Source organism: Barbus barbus (genome assembly GCF_936440315.1).
Source record: "Barbus barbus genome assembly, chromosome: 28".
NCBI lineage: Eukaryota > Metazoa > Chordata > Actinopteri > Cypriniformes > Cyprinidae > Barbus > Barbus barbus.
The window spans coordinates 5,840,146-5,861,714 of NC_136756.1; the positions used below are offsets into that span (position 1 = coordinate 5,840,146).

Below are 21,569 nucleotides of genomic sequence, written 5' to 3' on the forward strand. Positions count from 1 at the left end.
TTGGTATATGTGCATCTTACCACAGCTTATAACTGGATTGTTCAGTTTCACTCAAGCATGGCAGAATCCAATGATTCTTAGAGCAGGTTCCTGTTGCTGTTGTTGACTTACCAAAAAAATAAATAAAAAAAATAGAGCCTTCCGCTTTCATAACATTTTTAAACCTCTGACAGTGTTAATCAGGACATAAGGGATGGGTACAGAAACCTTACGATAAATGACAGTAAAGCACATCAGTGAGGTCAAACTGGGTTTAACATTGACTCCACCACACCCGCTGACACTGGCAGGGCAAGGCATGTGTACACATCATTTATCTGGCTTTTGAAGAAATGCCATCGCAAGCTTTCTCCTTCTATGATTCCCTCATACATTGATTATTTTGTTTCACGGTTGAATAAAGAGCCTCCTTATAAGTTTGCTGTTGAAATAAAGTTCTATCAGTGTCAACACCCATATAAACTATTCAATGCTAAAAAATACTTACTGAGACTGAGCATTTTATTTACATGGAAATATCAGCAGAGGAAGACTGACACAAAAGACTGTTCAGAAAGTTAAAGTTAAATCAAATATAATTATATTTAAATACCAATCATTATGGCAAAAAAAAAAAAAAAAAAATGCCAGAAGCGTGTTTACCATAATTAAGTATCACTGCCCTGGTGGAGGTCCAACAAAATATTGGAATTAAATTGAAACTTATATGTCATTCCTGTGAGCATTCAAATATGACACTGCAAGACGTTTTGTGTCAGGTTAGCCGTTAGAACAAATTATTTTATTTTTACTGATTTACTGTTTTATTTTACTAATATCAAATCATGTTTATGCATTTTTCTTTTTGTGTTTTGCACAGTGTTTTATTAACTACAGCTGAAACAATAAAAAAAATGTGTTTGGTAAAAATAATAAAATAAAATAATAAATAGATGAAAACTTAAACATAAAACACAAACAAATTATAAACTGAAATGAAAGAAGTTTAAGTACTAAAATTTCTATAACTGAAATAAAAATAGATCAAATAGAAAAAAGTTTTAATTTAATTTAATAGAAGTAGTACAAAATAACAAATGACAATAACATAATAAAATGACTAAAACTTACATAAAAAATAAATAAAATAAAATAAAATAAAATAAAATAAAATAAAATAAAATAAAATTAAATTAAATTAAATTAAATTAAAAAATAAAAGTTGATACAAAATATAACTAATATAACACTGGTTTCACAACTTAAAGACAGTTTGCAATGACATAATATGGGAATGAATAAATTATGAAAAAAAAAATATATTTTTGGGGGTTAACTATCCCTTTACAAAATCTGTTAAATACATTTCTACTTCACATTAAAACTCGTTGTCATTTCTAATATGTCTTTCTTTCTTTCTTTCTTTCTTTCTTTCTTTCTTTCTTTCTTTCTTTCTTTCTTTCTTTCTTTCTTTCTTTCTTTCTTTTCTTGCACTTGTTGACATTCTCTGTCAGTAATTGTCTCAGGGAAGATGGATAATTCAGAAACACACACACATGTCCTGTGTTCACTCTGTCCCCTCTAGTCATGTCTGGCAGTGGACGGACAGACACACACACACACACACACACAGGCTCGCTGACAGCAGTCCCCAATGGAACTAATCTGACAGCATCTCACGTTGGATTGCCAGCATCCCGCCTCACGTTCTGTGGTGTGCTCGGCGCTTCCGTCAATACCCCAGCTATAGTGCCATCACGCCATCCACCCCCTAAACCCACAGGGTCACTGGCTATAAACCCTCGTCTCCGGGCCCCCAGAGTCCCGTTCAGAAACAGATCTGATTGAAAGCGTCTGTGTCCAGGCTCGCTGTTATAATATGTTGTGATAAAGAGAATCATAATGGCTTTTAAATAGACGGGCTCTGTCTCTTGTTCCTAAGCAGTGCTTTGTGGGTAGAAAGAGAGTGTCTCTGGGAGTGAAGCCCTGGGGCTAAGCATCACATAGATTGAGCTGTCCGTCTCACTGAAATGAATCTGAGTTAACACCTCTTCAGTCGAGACAGGACAGCCTGGGGGACACAGACAGCAGAGCACTTCCTGTTCCTCTTCTCATTAACCCACACCTGCAGCAGCCAGCAAACACTCTCAGACATCGGCTCTGTCTGGAAATTTTAAGGCAAAATCATGACTGTTGCATGTAGGGAGAAAGGCAATACCAGAATGCTTTGCCATGAGCTCAGAGGACAATAATCCCTCTGAAATACCAGGCGAGGAAAGAGAAATGTGTTGACTGTATCATGTTGAAATAAAACACACCAGTTTTTCAGGTTTAGTTGTTTGACCAGCCCTTGGTGAAAAACAAGGAGAAATGAACTATTCTGAGTGTGAATTATATTGTGGAAATCGAGTACTGTGTTTCCTAAAATATAAAGAAAAGAATAAACAAATAAACATTAATTAATTAATGAATTATAATTATGTAATTATGAAATTAAAAAAGATGTTCTGAAGTCCTAGTTGCATTTAAATAAATTTAAACTGTAATACATTTCATTAAATTGCAATTTAGTGTCTGAAAACATAATATTAAGTGCACACTTAAGTGTCTGTATGTGTTTATACATATATGTCAGTTTAAACTGCTTATTTTAGAAGAAACCACTTGGAGGCTTTTGCATTTGAGCTCTTCATATATACATAATATATGTGTGTTATATACAGTTACAGTATGTGTGTTATATACAAAATGCTAATGCTAAACTCTTACATGGTAAGCTGTATTTGTGTGGTGTGTGTGGTTGCCTGTGTAGAGCGTTTCAAATCGGTCACTTACGAGGTTCATTTTCATGTGCAGACAGTCAAAAACAAGGCAGCTCACTAAATTTTTGGAATAGCACTATAATGAAGTCTGCAATCAACCATAAAGCTACGAATTCAGGCATCGAAGGTCTTGTGTGTGTGTGTGTGCGTATTTTGATCCTTTGCAGCCTAAAATATGGAAAAGTCATGATTGAACCACAGACGGAAACCCAGAGAATGACATTGGTTATGGCATATGCATGTTTTGCAGTCATGAGAAACCAATGTGAGCTCTGAGCGTCATCCAAACACTCGGTGGATATCTGTCTGTGTTTGGCCCGTTGTGGCCGCTCTGTAATCCCGCTCTATTAACACCTCGGACTCTCTTTGCGCTTAACTGCTCTGCTCTCTCACTTCTGTCTATTTGTCTAAGGGTCGGGGAAGCGCGATGACGTAGCCGAGTCCAGCTCCGCAGGGAGCACAGCGATGGCTATCTATGTCTGACTGTTATGACTATCCCTAATAAGAGCACAGAACCCTAAAACCATGGCGAATGGGACAGACAGGATGTGGCTTAGATGTGTTCCTTTATTTTTTGCACATTTTGTAGCAGATGTTTTATGAGCTTGAGGTTTCTGAGCAATAGGGATTGATTGTTTTCATTTTTCTTTTGAGTAAAACATTTAATGCCCTAAGACGTAATATTACAGACGTGAGCTAAATAATTGCCACATGACAGCCCTGAAAGGTGAAGTGTGTGGTTTCTGCACAGTTAGCAGCAGCAAACAGAAATGCAAAAATGTTTCCCAAACACTCCCCCTGCCTGAGATTGGCTGGACAAAAAGATAGCCCCGCCCCAAAGTCACTCCATTGGTTGCTGTCGTGTGAGGATTTTCAAACAAACAGAACAATGTTTTAAAACTGCCACAGAGTCACTGTGTAAACAGTAAGTTTTTTTTTTTTTTTTTTTTTTGCCAACTTATAGTTGTCTGCATACTAAGCTGGGATTGGATAAAATATTTTAAACAGAAAATTAACGTTTAAAATTCACTAGAATATAAAAAAGAAATAATGCAATTAAATATAAATTCTTAAAATTAAGGCGCTTCCCAGCAGCTGCTAACAAGTATCATTTTTATAGATGGTTTGTCACAGATGGTCCAACAGATGTCTCTCTGGTCTTTAGCAAGTGTGTGTGTGTGTGTGTGCGTGTGTGTGTGTGTGTGTGAGCAAGTACCCATAGATGTGTTCCTTGTCAATCGTTACGCTGTCAACCAGGGCCTTGAGTGTACTCTTTATAAAACATAAAGCCAAAGTACTTGAGCGTGTAAATTAGGGCTGAAATCTGAGTGTTGAGTCAGGCAGACAGAACAGACTGAAAGAGAGAGAGAGAGAGAGAGAGAGAATCTTTCTCTTGAGATCGGATTCTGATGAGCATCATTAGTGGTGAATCCAACCCATAGCAGCAAGACAGCTAAAATGCCTTTTCTAGGGAATAAAACTAGGCATGTTGAAAGCAGAAATATGAATTTCTTGAGGGGAAAAAAAGCCTCCTGAAAGCATGATGTGTAGCTGATGGATTTGCAGAGATTATTGCATGTTTCAGTGGCTATTTTTGTAATGCTAGTGTACTGCATATTGCCAATTAATTAAAAAAAAAATCATTATATGCTGTATATGTTTAATTCAGCAAGTGCTGTTTTTTTTTTTTTTTGTCTTTTTGACTTTTGCAGGGTTATCAAAAAGTGGTTAAAAATCTTAAAAATTAATATTACTTTCCAGTTCATTCATTGCAATAAAAATAAAAAGTCAAGTCCATTGCACAATGGAATACAATATTGCATGCTGCCTGTTCTTGCACTTACACTACTTATCTGTATGTACCATTCTGTACTGTGCATTTCTAAAATCGGACTTTTTCTGCATTGGTTTTAGTGAAACCAAGAGAGATTTTTTTTTTTTTTTTTTATGCATTTAAAAATCTAACAATACTAGACTTTTAATGCTTGCTGAAAGCATTAAAAAATGGTCAAAATGTTTCAGAAATAAATTCTTACGGGTGGCCCTCCTCTCATTCAGGCCCAGTGAGTAGGATGTAATATACAGGGCCCAGGACAATGTTTCTGGTTGCCCTCTGCTCATATGTAATTCTAAATGAGTGTAATGGTATATATCAGTGGAGTCGAGTACAGCGAGAGAGAAGAGAAAGAGAGAGAGTGGCTCACGTCTGATCAGTCATGTGGGGGGAATCAGCATGTGCCCTAATGAGCTTACCGAAGCAACTTCAATATCCTCCGATGTCATGTTGAAATGAAAATTAATAGTTCAATATGGCTCCACGCAAATGCCACGCGTCTCCCATAACCCGTATCATGTGGCGTGACCAAATGAGTGTATTCTAATAGATGTAGGCAGAGGAGAAAAGCTGATATCTTCAGTAATCAGGGTTTTGAAAATTACCATTAAATGAAATTCAGGGATGGATGGAAAAGAAAAGGGGGAGACGAGAGAAAAAAATATCTCAAAAAACCCAGAGACATGGATTGAACATCTTTACCCCATAATGTGCTCATGTCTTTCCCAAAGGCTATGAGCTAGTCACCGCAGGGTTGACTTACCCACACGCACCACTCAAATTGGCCCTTGAATCTTTGAAGTTCCTGTTCATCTTCAGAGTCTAAACTAAGGTTCTGTCTCAAATGGCGCACTTGACCCTTGCAGACCTCCTACGAGTCCACACTTTGATGAAGTGATGTTGCTTGGATGTAATGTTTGTGGATCCTAGAGCACTTAGAAGTCAGCCAAACCAGCATGGACATATACTTGAAACATGACCACGGGACTGCATGGCCACTTCAAGTGAGCCATTTGGGACGGGGCCTAAACGGAGTTCTTTCAAATTCAAATTGAATTTCAAACTTCCGGATACAGCTAATAAAAATCAACATTTAAAATGCACGCCATCTCATTTCCACGTACCTCCCATCCATAAGTGGTCTCTTTCACCGTGGCGCTCTGCAGTGCGTTGTATGTTCCGAAGCGTTCTCCCATGTGAATTTTGACTTTGGCCCAGATTCCTAGGCCAGCCCCTGGAACGGACGACTCGCGGAGCTCCAGGTCGGCAGGGATGGGAATATCGTCAGGAATGTAGACGGGCACCTCGTAGGGTGAGCCCTCTTTAGGAGTGAAGTCCTCATTGCATGGCTGAGGGGACGTGGGCCCCACCGCAATAGGGGACATGATGCTGTCTTCTGTCTCCTCTTCTGCACTCTCACCAGTAACGAGATTGGGCTCTGTGTCGTACATGCTGTCTACTGCCTCACTGTCATCTGAAAGACAATACAGAGACATTTGCAATACGTTAGCAGAATAAAGAGACATAATGCAAATGCTCTTCAGCTTAATTTCTCCACATATTTAATTTGCTGATTGTAAAAGGGATGGTTGCAGCAAACCATGTGCTTTTCTTACTTCTGTTGAACACAAAAGCAGAACTTTTGAAGAATGTACATGCAGCTTTTTTCTGTGTAATGTCAGTCAATAGTGACCATGTTTTTAGGGCTCAAAAATGACCACAAATAACACTATAAACCTGAAAATCTTGCACTATATATTTCATATGAAATCTACTGCCTCCGTTTTGGAGCTTAATAAACACAACACCACACAATATTAGAAAAAGAACAATGTGAAGAGTCTTTAAAAGTCTTTTTTGTGTTCCACAGGAAAAATAAAATAAAATAAAATAAAATGCATGCAATGCAATGCAACACAATACATTGTAAAATAAAGCAAAACAATAAAATACAATGCAATACACTACAACACAATACATTGTCAAATAAAACAATAAAATAAAATACAAAACTTTATTTTATTTTACTAGCAGGTTTGTAAAATTGAACTTTGCATGAATTATCCCTTCAACTATACAATCATGCATGTTGCTTGTTAAACAACTTGAGCTTCGAACATCATATTTTTTTAATTCATTCATTCGTTCGTTTATTATTTAATTAATTTTATTTTAGGAAAAACATAAGTAGTGTAAATGGCTCTTTTACACCAAGTGTCCACAACAACGCATGATAATGAGCTACTCATTATAAGCATGCGCTGTAGTGATTTCATCTGCCACTTTAAATAGTGGATTCTTATTGGCTGTCAATGTTTTTATTGTTCATCAACTGGAAAAAAAATCATTCTGAAAGTGATTTGTGTCGTTACTGTAATAATTGTGGTGTGGACTTGATAATTGAGGAATATTAAAACATTATATGTCATTATTATCACAATGTTAAGGGCCTTTAGTTTGCAAAAACTCCCTGTTCACAATGCTAGGTCATTCTGGTTGTTTGCCAGGACGTTGTTAAGTTGTTGTGAGTGTCTCGAGTCAAAAGAGTCAAGCCCCAGGTCTCTATGATGTTCTGGTCTCAAGATGGGTTGGCAAAAATCATAAGACAGATCACTTAGAAAACTAATAGCACACCTTCTCAACAAATCATATATAATTTTTATCCATAACACAAACGGAGCGGCGTATTTATGTGCCAAAGTTTAATCCGTAGGGTAATGGGTTGTTCAAATTACCAACCGTAACGTATGAGCAAAATAAGTATCATTCCATGTGGAGATTAAACCAGCAACCATTCTGTCACAAGTCCAGGTTCTTAACCACTTCACCACACCGACCAACAAGAGACCACCGACAACACCGAGCAATTGCAACAAGCATGAAGGATTCAAACCAAACCATTCATTTTTCTATTGCTGGTTAATATGTACGGTGATACTCACTGATCTGTGAATAGGATTCTCTGCTAAACCAGAAAACAGACGCTCATGAAAGATTCACGGTTAGTTAGATGTTTTGTAAGTGAAACAGGCCGCTACAGGGAAGATGCCATCTATTTCATAGTCACCGCCGTTTCCTGTCTGATCATTTTACAAATAATAGCAGCAAATAAGCCTGTGGCCTGACGCCACTGCCAGCCATCTATGTTTATTGTCACTCTTTGCTTGACAGCATAATTACGGTACTTATCATTCACAATTGCAAAAGGGACAACTCAGCTAAAAATAGGTTCTGTTTCTCTGCATTGGTTTTAAATGCATCACAAATGACATGCAAGCCCTTTGATATCATGCAAGGACCATCAGAGCTGGAGCTGTCAATCTTGGAGATCCAAACTGACCCATCTCCAAAACACGACCTGACACATCTCACCTGAAACGATGTTCTTAAATTTCTTCGGTGGGACACAAGACGCCTTTGAGCGGTCTCCATGACGACAACTCTACAAGTATGCATGGATGGACTCGCTGTAATTTGTAGCAGCACCGCTGCAGTTTGCTATCCAAACTCAGGACCAGCAATTAGGGCTAACTAGGCCGCAATTACACCAGGAGTGCTTCCAATCAACCAGACTCGGCCCCCCTGCCAGCGCTGCCAAGAACACAAGTTTATGACTGCAAACTGTTTTCTCTCACATTCAAACACTGTTTACTTATAAGCAACAGCAAAGCCATGAATAAGTATAAATTTGAGTTACTGCTAAATTGGCTTTAAGTCAAACGTCAGCAGTTTCTCTGAGGTAGGGAGGAAGAACAGGAGAGAGTGAAATACCAGAAGAAACACTCTCCATGAAAACCCTTGGAAAGTTTGATCTTTAACACAGAATTAATCAAATGCACTATTACTCCACGCTCTGGAATACTTCATTCTGATTGATCAGTCACAGCACTCTGTGGTCAATTATTTTGTAAAATAATGCTAAATTGCATAACTGATCATCATCCCAGGCAACCAGTTCTCCAGAAGAACCAGAAGTATCTGTCATCATTTATCCATCCTCACGTCTCTCCAAACCCATATTTTCATTCATCTTCGAAAAACAAATGAAGACATTGTTAATGAAACTTCACCCAAATAGAAGCTTCAAATAGTTTATAAAGACATTTTGGTAATGCTTTAGTAGGGACCAATTCTCAGTTAATTATTAAAATTATTAAACAAAAAGTAATGTGATTTTTGTGTTCTGCATGTCAAGCTTCATAAAGAAACGTTAAAAATAATAGCAAAACAAACCTTTTATAAATATTTGTTTTATGGTTTAATTGTGTAGTTTAATCCAAGTCCAAGAGATACAATCACTTTATATGATGAACATATTTAATTAAGGCTTTTATTTACGTAACAACATTGGCTAACACACAAATAAAGCACATAAAATATGGTAAACAGAAGCTCAAAAGTACTTACTCAAAGCATGAGAACTACCAAGGTTTATTCTTGCATCTCATGCAAGCGCGTTTGAGCCAATAATATTTGTTCTTTAAGTATGAATGAAAATCTTATGGGTTTGGAATGACGGTGAGTCAGAATTTTTTATTGATAATAACTATTGATTTAAGTCCAAAGATGCACTGGCTTCCCATGGACAAAAGTTGGTTTGGGACTGGAGATGCAAATGTTTGTGACTAAACGTTTTTTTTTTTTAAACCAACAATTCTGTGCAATCACAGAGTGTATCATAAAAAGCTCCACAGTAAAAAATGAAAAGCTTTTAAAACAGTTCCTGCGTCATCTCACGATTTTGAGGGCAAAGAAATGTTTTACCAATTTCTTTAATGATCAGACTTTCATAGGAGTCTCAAAGCAGCCAGGCAATTAACTCAAGAACATGTGGCCCAGTAGTAGCTTCCCCTTTTCACAGATCAGTTAAAGTTTTATAACCACTGCCTATCTGGTGCTGTTTGCAAGAATCAAAAGTGTTTTCAAACCATTAAAACTTTTTTCCCCTTCTCATTTTTGGCATATGACCCGAGTCAATTTTCAACAGCCATAGAAAGGGTTGGAAAATCTATTAAATACTCCAGTTAAAAAGCCTGTAGCGTACGAACAGATAGTTACACTGAAAGAGTGAATTAAACGACATTTGATGAACAAAACATCAGAACCATCAGAAGGAAAAGCTATTTTAATTTTTTCAGAAGGTACAAACATAAATCTAAATTATAAAGTGTTGCTTAGGACACCTAAGGGGAATTCTGAGGGCGTTTTCAGATCTGTAGATTGTTTGCTTTGTTCCGTAGCAAGGACTTAAATTGTTACAATTTTCTGAATTACACAATATTCCAGAATGTTACAGAAACTTCTGGAATGTTCACATCCATGCAAAATTAAAATATCTTATTACAGAAGAACCATAAGAAAAAAAAATGTTACATTGTGTTATAATACAGATTGGTTAGCTGGTCCGCATCAGATTGCGTTCTCATCACAACTGAACGACTCTAGAGTTGGTTTCAATTGGGTCGAGACCATCACATTGAGCCAATCTCAGGCCAGTTGTTTTGGTGTGGGTCCAGACATGACTGTCGCATTCGTATATGCCTGAATGAACTGAAAAAAATTGAGAAAATGCACTACGACAAACGCTCCAAATGAGCCAGGAATCAAAACGTCCTCAATCTCAGATGGCTCACCTGCAGACCACTCAATTTATGTAACCTCCAGGACACGGGACGTGCAAAAACAAAACATTGTGACAAGGTTTATCAGGTTTACATGTCAGTCAGATGGTCTCTTCCTGCCTAAGAATTAGCTGCAATGTGAACCAGACTTTAAGCCACAAGTCAAAAATCCACCAGAAAGGTGAACAGAAGAAAGAAGCTCTGACGTTCTTTGGATAGGGATCTGTTGGATACTGACCCTCCCGGAAGTGAAGTGCCTTCTTCTGAACGTCTGTTTGCTCTGGCTCTCATACTGAACTGTTTATCCTGATTACATCAGGCCGCCATCATTTATTCGCACCTTGGGGGTCCTTCTCTCCTCTGAGCTGCGGCCACAATGAAACGCTTGTTCAGCTTTGTTATTCCACTGGAAACTACTGTGCAACCGGCTCGTAGACATGAAGGCATCAGATTTATTTGATAAACTGTAAAAGCGTCACTTAAGCAGAAGAACATGGGGCCTTTATTATTGCGGATGAGATATAGTGGATGAGAGATACTGTCATGCCCTGTGCTCCTGCTATAGGCCAGTGGTCTCAGCCTTTTGACCTACATACATTTTCATTGGCATTTCAACACACCGGAGTGAATCTGTGCTTGAGTAGCTCGACTAGAGTCTCACAATCTTCGAACAATAAACTCCTAAACAAGGCTTCAATCTTTAGCCCAGATTCCAAATTCATTGATATTTGACGTTCATTCACAGCTCACCAGAGACCTAGTTAGTGGTGTTTGCTAAGGCAATGATCATTATTAATATTGTTTTTGCATAAGGTCAGATATTAAAAAAAAGCATTTGTGCTACAGACCTAGCAACTAAAAATAAAAATAAAAAATAAAACTATAATCGAGATATGGCTTAGCGCAATTATCAAATAGCAAAGGCTGTGATTCATTTAAAGAAATATTTCAGAGTGAAGTATAATTGTGTATATAACACTGTGTTCTTTTACACCATGAAGATAAAAGCATTATGGTTTCACATTTCAAAATGAAGAAATTAAGCCATAAATATTAGTAATTTTGCATCTGCAATGTAAAACAACATTTTTATTATTATATTGCAGTGTATCTTATAGATTTTTACAGTGAAATTGTACAGTGTTAATATTTCATTTAGTATGAAAATAATAATAATTAAAAAAATGAAATGAATAAATATGAATAAATGAATAAATATTATTGTAATTATTACTGTTGTTGTTTTATAGTTATATTAATATATAATCAGCAAAATTGGCCAATTTATGCAGCCCTACAAACAAGCACAACACACTTTTTTTCACATTTTCACAATTTTCATCAGAAATATCGCAATACCCAATTTACACGGCTATTAGCAACCACACAGCAATGATCTGAAACCACTCAGAAAATGTAAAAAAAAAAGTCTATTTACATGGGCCTGCATGTGTTTCTCTTTAGAGATGTAAAGAAGAGAGACTTCCATAAAAAATTTTAAATAAAACCTTTATGGAGATAAATAAAATAAGCACATATTGTGATATTCCAAATAAGGAAGAAGCATCAAGCTTTCACTGAATGCAAAAAAAAAAGAAAACAAAAAAAGGGCCCTGGCCGGTCTGAAAAATTTTGTCATCATCAGGATCAGAAACGAGCCTCATGTTCCACTTTGATTTTCTATTCTTTGAGTTTCTGTACCTCAGAATACTAAAATTGTATTCGCACTGTAAACATGTATAAATATGGGAAGATTTGAGCACATATTTCTCATTGATCCATGAACACGCTGGAAAAGAGTAACAAGTCTAGAGTATTACAAAATTTGCTTTCCAGAAACATGCTCTGTTTCCCCTCATAAAAGCAGCAGGGAACATTTCCAAGTAACACTTAAAGTAGCACTTTTGTTTCTTCAAAAGGTCAGTGTCATGGGGAAGATTACGACAAGAGGAGATCCCTCACTTACTCTGGTACGTAAGCCCACTAAAACACCTTTACATGTCCCATTCAATACTCTCTCACACACATGCACATGCACACAGTGACTGTGTCAGTGTATATATACTCTGCAGGCCAGTGCAAACTCAATATGTGTGTGTGGTCTGTCCAGCGGCTGAAGAGAGAGTGCTAAAGTAAGTGACCTCGAGCACCTCGGCTGTTTGAACAGTCAATACACAGTGATCTGTGCCGAGCGGCCTGTGCACTGGCACACTTCAGCAGCTTCATCTCAGAGAAAATGAATATGTGAGCCGTGAGATCAATGAATCAAGCTGAGACATTTTGCAGCATATACCATGAACCACTACAGCCTCTGAAAGCTGAAGAAATGTTATGCACAGAAATTTTGCCCAATAAGCATAACCAAAAATTACACTTATTTAAATTTTCATGTTTATAGATTTGATAATATTAATACATTACTGTTAGGAAGCAATATTATATTTTATTATTATTTTATTAGTTAATATATTAATATAATATAATACAATACAATACATTACAATATAATATAATATAATAGTAAAATAGTTATTGTATGATAAAATATTAAGGACACTGATTTTATTTTTTTTTATTATTTTATCAAGCATTGTGTTAGGACAGTAAATTAATTTATTCTGCTAAAATATAGTACCCTAATATTTTTGCACCCAAGTTATCAACCACAATAAAATATATGCCAGGAATAAGGGAAAGAAGGAATAAACAAACTGATATACTGTGTATCTCATTATTGACAGCAGAGTATATATTTGGATTTGAATGTATTTAATCATACTTTTTTCACTTTCAGTCTTTTTAAAGTGTGTGTGTGGGGGGGGACTGGAAACCCCTTTGCTGTAAAACCAGAGAGTTATGAACCAAAACCATGGGGTTGTACAATAATATTCAGTGTGCTACCATGCATAAAGATTTCTTACACCTTTAGCATTTAATTGATGCACATAATTAGAAGGCTTAAATCCCCACACCTGGTTTTACAAAGCCTAATCAGTTACCAAAATCATATTAGGGCCTGCGGGAATCTGGCTGAAAGTGTGTGTGTGTGTGTGTGTGTGTGTGTGTGTCTTTCCTGTCAGCCTCTCCTGATTGCCATTCTAGTCTGCTTTGCTCCCCGGGGAGCAGCACGAGGCCTTGAGCAGACATTTATTAACACGACAGATTAATAGCACCAGGGAAAAGACATTTTCACAAACATGATAAATATTAATAATAATCAATACTAACTTACATTTGCCAAATTGAGTTGCAAACATCACCCATGGGGGGCAAGAAAGAAGCAAATAGAGAGAGAGAGGATGTAGGAAAAGGCTAAGGTTTGCTAATAAGTGCCAGAAGGTCTCAGACATCTGGATAATGACAGAAAAGCATATGCTCCATCTACTCCACAAACACTGCTGCTGATTCTCTCGCTGCTCTATATTATGGACATTACACATGACCAAAGCCAACATAAGCATTAATTTTAAACCCCTGATAGCAATAAATAATAAAATGTTTCGTTTTAAACACAATGATATATGCCAGTTTGCAATCAAAGCAGTTTTATTTCAGTGGGGAGATCCCACTAAACACGTTCCAGTAATTTTTTTAGTTGGATAAGCAATATCTACTTACAAATCAGTTATTATGAAAATTAAATTACCTAACGATTTCTGTCTATGAACAGTACCATATGGTTTGAACAGTACCATATGGTGCTGTATCTATATTGTTTTAGTATGTGGGGTTATTAAATTTGGCTGTTTATTAGCACATATTTTCTGCTTGACCATATTCTACATCCCTAATCCTGCTCAATACCTTAACAACTACCTCACTAACTATTCATAAGCAGCAAATTAGGAGTTTATTGAGGCAAAAGTTGTAGATAATGGTTTGTTAATAGTGAAAATTGGACCTTAAAATAAAGTGTGACCGTTATTATTTTAGCAGATGCACAATTGTTTTGACCTTTGAACACAATCTTATGTCATGATGCCTCAGAAAAACAGTATGAACCTGAAGAACGTGCATTCTATATTCATTTCTGTGTCTGTCCAACCAAGAAGTAATGTCTGAGTTGGGGTGTATTATACAGCCTCATTTAGTTACTCAGTGGGAATTACAGAAGAGAGAAAGAGAGAAATGCATTAATTTTTATTAAGAGGAAAAGCCATTGGTTGGGCTTGCGACGGTATCTGAGTTGGGGGAAATGATTTTCACCTCTGGCTCGGAGAGCACTCCCCACCTATACATCACCCGATTACTCCTGGACCGGCCCCGCTCTTAGTCATTAGCCAGTGAATTAACGACAATCCAGCATGCTATTAATCACACTGACAAAAGTGTTAGCATGCCACTGACCTGCCGGCGCACGGGGACACGAGCAAAGGAGGGGGATTTCAGAGAAACAGAGAGAGCGAGAGCAAGAGAGAGAGTAGTGGTTGAGGGGGTTGTAAAGATACAGAAGTAGAAACTGGCAAACAACAGCAAGAAAAAAACCCAAGCTATTACTCCAATTTGCTCTCTTTATCATAAATGTCAAAGTCTTCACAATTTTTAAAGATGGAAATCATACTAATTTTCTTTTATCACAATAACACAATTGAGTAAACACATGGAATTTTATACCATTTCAATACTTTGGTTGTGGTCATATTTTATCACATCCAGGTGCTTCAATTATATGAAAAACTGGAAATGTATTAAGAAAAATTGCATGAATTTCTTTATTTTTTTCCTTTCTCAAAACTGAAATGTTTCAAACAAAGCATGTTTTCCTGGGAATAATGTTTTACTGTTGACAACAAAAGCCATTTCCTTAATGACATTATTCTCCAGGAAGTGATGTCACTGTTGGTGGGAAATCGACAGTATAACGATTGGAGGGTCAAAGACAAGATGCTCCATTTTGCTGACCGCATCAAATTACATTACAACAAATTACAATTTACAACAGTGTGTACTATAATGTTTCAAATAACGTTTAAAAATAAAATGTCAAAAAGTGAATGAAAAAAATTTCCATTGTCATTCAGTGTAACATATATTTATGTAAAAACTTAACAATATTATATGAATATTACATTTTAAATGATTAAAAATGTCTTGTTGACAAATGGATAAAACCTAGTGATTTGAAGGATAGTGGCAAAGATTGGTAGAGATTTAAAATGACAATTAATTAGTATTTTGTGGGCTGCACTGTGACCCTCATGTTACGTCTTTTAATGTCATCTAATGATTTAGTTTTTTTGTAAATAATAGTAAAAATGTATAGGTAGTTCTCTCTCTCTCTCTCTCTCTCTCTCTCTCTCTCTCTCTCTCGCTCTCTCCTCAGGAAAAAAAAATAATAATCCACACATGACATAAAGAAGAAAATAAAAAACTGTGTTAATGAAATAAGAATTTGTTCCTGTACTTTATTAAGTAGTTGCCTAGTTTTAGTTAGATTGCAACAAATTGCAGCAACTTATTAATTTGCTCAGTCATTTTAGGTAGGCTAAATCATTTCTACAATTTAACTAAAAATTGTACTAAAATGGAGCAAATTAGCAATGTGTCAATGATTTACTAAAATGAAGGAACAAATAAATAAGTCAGTGGAATGACATTTTAAAGCATGGCTACAATATATATATTTTTTCCTGTGAAAATGCTACAGTAAAAACCTGTTAAGTGGTTAATGGTAAGTTCCTGTAAAATTTACAGGGAAAAACGTGAACTGACGTTCGCAGAATTCCCTGCATTGCATTTCAAATTTGATTTGAATTTGATGTTTTTTCTTTAGTTTTTTTTCTTATCAGTTATGTTTATTAGGGTTGTATGTTACATCTAATGTTGCTAAATTAATGTTTATCGCATATTTCATTTTAATGAGACTCACCATGATGGTGTTTAGTGCTTGTGTGAATGAAACTGTGCACCTTCTATATATATATTAAAAAGCTGCTTGTGATGAGCTTTGGTTCATCGTGTGACTTTCTCATCACCATGCATTTGGTGGTTATCAGTGTATTTCAAAGGTACAAAACAGATTTCAGCATTTTAATAGGTTTGTATATTAACATTATATCAGTTAATGAAATTACGGTATTTAACTGTAAATTTAAGTTAAAACTGTGAAACCTAAAATGTTGTTACTGTATTTTTTTCTGCCGTAAATGGATTTTTTTTTACAATGTAGGGCTCAGTACCTGTTAGACAAAATTACAGAAATCTGGGTAATATCAACATTTTAAAGGATGGTTAAGAAAATATAAATATCAAAATAAAGTTCTGTAAGAATTCACTCTTCTGTCTCACGTTTACTGAGCATCTTTAGCTCTTAATTTCCACACAATTTTATAGAACTTCCTTAAATGATTTTCTTAAAATGAACAGAAATCAAAATGTACTGCAGAACAAAATGAGCCATCTCACAAAAGAGGAGCTCAAAAATGTTGAATTTCTTCAATGACAAAAAAAAAAAAAGTCACTGCTACATTTCACACCAGAGATACTGGAGTACATTTAAGTATTAATGTACATGAGGCATCACACTGGATCAGAACACTGACATACTGTTACAGAGCACCTGCTCTTCTCATGTGTGGACTCGGGCGAGCGGGTCAAGTGAATTAGCCGGGGTCGTTCAATAAGCCAGCCTCAGCACTGGGCCGTCTAATCACGCCGTTATGCCTCATTGACCCGCCAGGAGAGAGCTACAGCAGCCAGACTGAGCACTCAATACAGGAGCTCCAGCACCATCCTGCACTGCTTTAGCACTGTGTGCTGCACATTTTCTGCATGCAGTGACTGCATAACCTACCTTTGCCAACATGTGGAGTACACAACAAATCACAATTACACAACAATGTGGAGTACACAACAAATGCAATGCACTGGCATGAGTTAAGTAACATTAGCCTCAATTTGACATCTCTTTTCTCCTTTTTTTCTATGCTTAGAATGGAGTTCTATCATACTGCATATGACACAGTATATACTGCATACTGCCTAATATTTAAAAAAATAGTACTGTATGTCAAAAAGTAGTATGGAACACAACTGCATTAAAAATTAAAAGCAACCATTTCTTCCAACATTATTACTGGACAACGACCCCCTTTTGAAAAAGTAGCGTGTTTAATTGTACTGCACTTGTAGTGTACTTCAAAACTTAAAATAATATTTTTAAAAGACTGTACATGCAGATATTAATGAAATAAAGTTTTAAAGTACATTTTAAATCATTATGTTTTCAAAATATTTTGTCACGCTTTAAAGAAGTATTATAATGTGTTAACTAAGTACTTGATTATAATTATAACTGTAGTGTGTTATTTAATATACTGTATTCCTTTTGATATACTGTAAAGAGTTTATAATTTAAAACTAAATTACACTGAACAAAATTATAAACGCAACACTTTTGTTTTTGCCCCCATTTTTCATGAACTGAACTCAAAGATCTAAGACTTTTTCTATGTACACAAAAGGCCTATTTCTCTCAAATGTTGTTCACAAATCTGTCTAAATTTGTGTTAGTGAGCGCTTCTTTGCCGAGATAATCCATCCACCTCACAGGTGTAGCATATCAAGATGCTGATTAGACAGCATGATTATTGCACAGGTGTGCCTTAGGCTGGCCACAATAAAAGGCCACTCTAAAAAGTGCAGTTTTACTGTATTGGGGGGGGGGGGGGGGTCCAGGGGGGTCTGAAAACCAGTCAGTATGTGGTGTGACCACCATTTTCCTCACGCAGTGCAACACATCTCCTTCGCATAGAGTTGATCAGGTTGTCCACTCCTCTTCAATGGCAGTGCGAAGTTGCTGGATATTGGCAGAAACTGGAACACGCTGTCGTATAGGCTGATCCAGAGCATCACAAACATGCTCAATGGGTGACATGTCCAGTGAGTATGCTGGCCATGCAGGAACTGGGATGTTTTCAGCTTCCAGGAATTGTGTACAGATCCTTTCAACATGGGGCCGTGTATTATCATGCTGCAACATGAGGTGATGGTCGTGGATGAATGGCACAACAATGGGCCTCAGGATCTCGTCACGGTATCTTTGTGCATTCAAAATGCCATCAATAAAATGCACCTGTGTTCATTGTCCATAACATACGCCTGCCCATACCATAACCCCACCGCCACCATGGGCCATTCGATCTACAACGCTGACATCAGCAAACCGCTCACCCACACGACGCCATACACGCTGTCTGCCATCTGCCCTGTACAGTGAAAACCGGGATTCATCCGTGAAGAGAACACCTCTCCAAAGTGCCAGACGCCATCGAATGGGAGCATTTGCCCACTCAAGTCGGTTCTGACATTGTTGTTGTTGTTGTTGTCGCTGTTATGTGACGTAGCGGTGTCTGATTAGGGGCGAGACGTGGGCTGATGACGTCATCGTTTCAGAAAATATACGGATTCGCCGTATGTATGACATTGTAAATAAGACACAGTTAAGTGTTCATAAACATTACATTCAGTTCACACTTAGGCCTAAGTAAATTATTTTAAAATATATCATTTTCTTCTTCACAAGGGACCTCATGTGACAGCGATGCAGAATGCTGTTTCAAATCTCTATCAGTGTATGTTGCATTTATTTTTAAGTCGCCACTAGACACTACACACTAAACTTTGCAGTGAGCAGTATGCCAGTACTCCAGCCGGAACACAGCCACCGACTTACCTATCCTGACATTCATAAATCACAACCTCAGCTGAGAATGACATTTATAGAGAAATGACCACTACATGGAAAGGCGACTATGAGAAATGTCACACAGAGGGTGATACACCCTCCATGAGAGATAAGAGCCAGGCTTTCTTCATTATGCTGCCTATATGGCTGATAAATGACACAGGAGACACAGTCGAGCCAAATCACTCTGCAAAGTGAAAACTCTTGAATAAAAAAAAAAAAATGCACAGTTTATTATTAGTATTTTTTTTCTAATGCCAGTGTCTTGCATTAAATATGCATAATGTAAATTATAGATATTTTAATTGTTCTATAATATTATAGTCTAATCGTATTTAATCACTGCTGCTTAACAGCAGAAATGTTGCAATTATTTCTTAATTTAACATTTTGTGATAATAGGCGTTGAGTACTACAGAATTTTATTTATTTTTTTTACTTAAATTTTATTGGCACAAAAGAAAGAGCACCAAATGAATAACACGTCAGGTTCAATTAGACCGTTTTAAAAAGTGCATTTATTTGGTTCTGTTGCGAGCAGGGGTCAATCTACTTATGTTCAAGTCCACTTAAACATAAGCCAAGAAAACTTCTCCCAATGTCAGAACTCACTAACGTAAATATGATCCTCTATGACTGATGAAGGCCTGCGTGGTCAGTCCGGTCACTTAGTCCTCCTCGAGAGTGATGAAACACACAACACATCACATCAGAGGAGAAGCCAGAGGGATCTGAACCTAATTTGCTCAAGCGGTTTTATCCTTGTAATGAAAGCTTCACTGGAGAAATGAAGCAGTTGAAAGAAATACTGTCTCTTAAAGTGATTGCAGTGGAGAGTTTTGAACAGCAGGAATTTAAATGAAGTCCCATAAAGCTTTGTGTTAATGTTTTGACATAAGGATTTGTCTGAGGAGGCAAGAGGGGCAGTGATGGAAAGAAAATAATTTGTATTATAGAAATAATATTAATACATATTATTATTAATATTAATATTAAATAATATGAATGCATTATTATTATTATTATTATTATTATTATACCAGGACTATCAAACCAAATACAGTATATTATTATTATTATTATTATCATTATAGTAGTAGTAGTTGTTGTAGTAGTATTTTACTATAAATGGAAATGTAGTCAAACTATGACCAAAAAAAAAAAAAGAGACAAGGGAATTTCTGACAAACACACACACACACACACACTAATCAATAAATCTATCAATCCATTCTCATTTTTACTATTTTTCACACCGTGCAGAAAAACAGGTCTGAAGAGGAAGTCATCATGTTGTGCTGTGGGAAGGAAGCAGGAAAACAGATGTGGCAGTAGAGTAAATGGTAACAAGTGCAGTGAAGAACAATGTGACCGGTTCTCCTGCAGAACAGATCTGAGAACCTGCTCAGGCCACAATCACTCACAGCACAATGCCATATACACGCCTGACAAACAATGGGCTCAGCTCTAAGAATTCTGGGAAAGGGGGCCTGACCTGCTTCTCTGATGGGTGGCCAGACCAACGGGGGGCCTACACAACTAACTGCTGGAGACAGCATGGTGCCACTCCATCGCTGATGGTCAATTCAACATCTTGACCTTAATTATTTCATTAAAAACATATGCACTTTTATGCACTACTAAAGGCACCAAACAGGTATGAAAATACTTGTTTTCTGACAAGTTTCATACACTCACCCTGTCACAGTAGCCACGCCCCAAACTCATGCCATTGGCTGAGCCAATTTAGTTATGTCCAACCCACCAAAAAAAAATCTTGCGGTTTTGTTTGTTGCTGCTAGTGGCCTAGAAATCACACACTGCACCTTCAACATCATTTGCTATATGTCAAATTTGCTTATCACATGGTGTTATAAACTGATTGGTCAATGGTGGCTTTCTGTGGTCAAATATTTTTGCATAATGAGCCTAAACTGCATTCAACTGCATAAGTGTTTAAGGCAAGAGTTTTTATTATTATTATAAAACAATACTTTATGAAATATAAGGTCAGTTGACTAACTGTATTACTGAGAATTATTGTCTTGTTAGTGATCTAATCATAGGCTGAACTCTTTATTATGTACTCACTGCACTTTTTTATAGCGATTAAGAGCTTGTTTAACAAGAACGCCAGCTTTCAAGAATGATTTATGTTTACATAACTGTAAATATATCATATATATAAGCTACACTTCAGCACAATAGGAAAGTACATTTTGAGTCACAGTAGAGTTTCTATTGTACTTTCAAGTCTCATAATGCATCATCGCATTTTCATAAGCCTCTAAAAAATCGTATAAATGAGAATATGCTTATACTATATACATGAGATATAAATAATTGTAAAATAGTTTCTCTAGTGTTTTATTTAACATAAATACATATTAGCATACTCACATTATAATAAATATTTCTGTATTTTTCTAAATTTGATGTGTTTGTGAAAATAATTATACTTTTGTTAACGGTTACTGACAGTAGCTTGTAATATTTTGCATTTATTAAGCAGAAAAGTGCTTATGGACGATTTTGTTTAGTTTCATTTCATTTATTCAGTTTTGTCTCGATACGTTTAAAAAACGCTCTTTTGTAATATACTTTATGAGCAAAATATGTCGAAACCC

At 36.5% G+C, this 21,569-nt stretch overlaps 1 protein-coding gene across 1 annotated transcript in view; it reads right to left on the bottom strand.

Annotated features, from left to right (window-relative positions):
* The window catches only part of LOC306848033 (histone-lysine N-methyltransferase PRDM16-like), a gene marked incomplete at its 5' end in the record, with an annotated part of 239,893 nt that overhangs the window by 159,216 nt on the left and 59,108 nt on the right, over positions 1–21,569 (bottom strand). Inside the window, one exon of the mRNA XM_079382345.1 lies at positions 5,760–6,109. Coding sequence (XP_079238471.1) covers positions 5,760–6,109 — 350 coding nt within the window. The remainder of the gene's footprint in view (positions 1–5,759; positions 6,110–21,569) is intronic.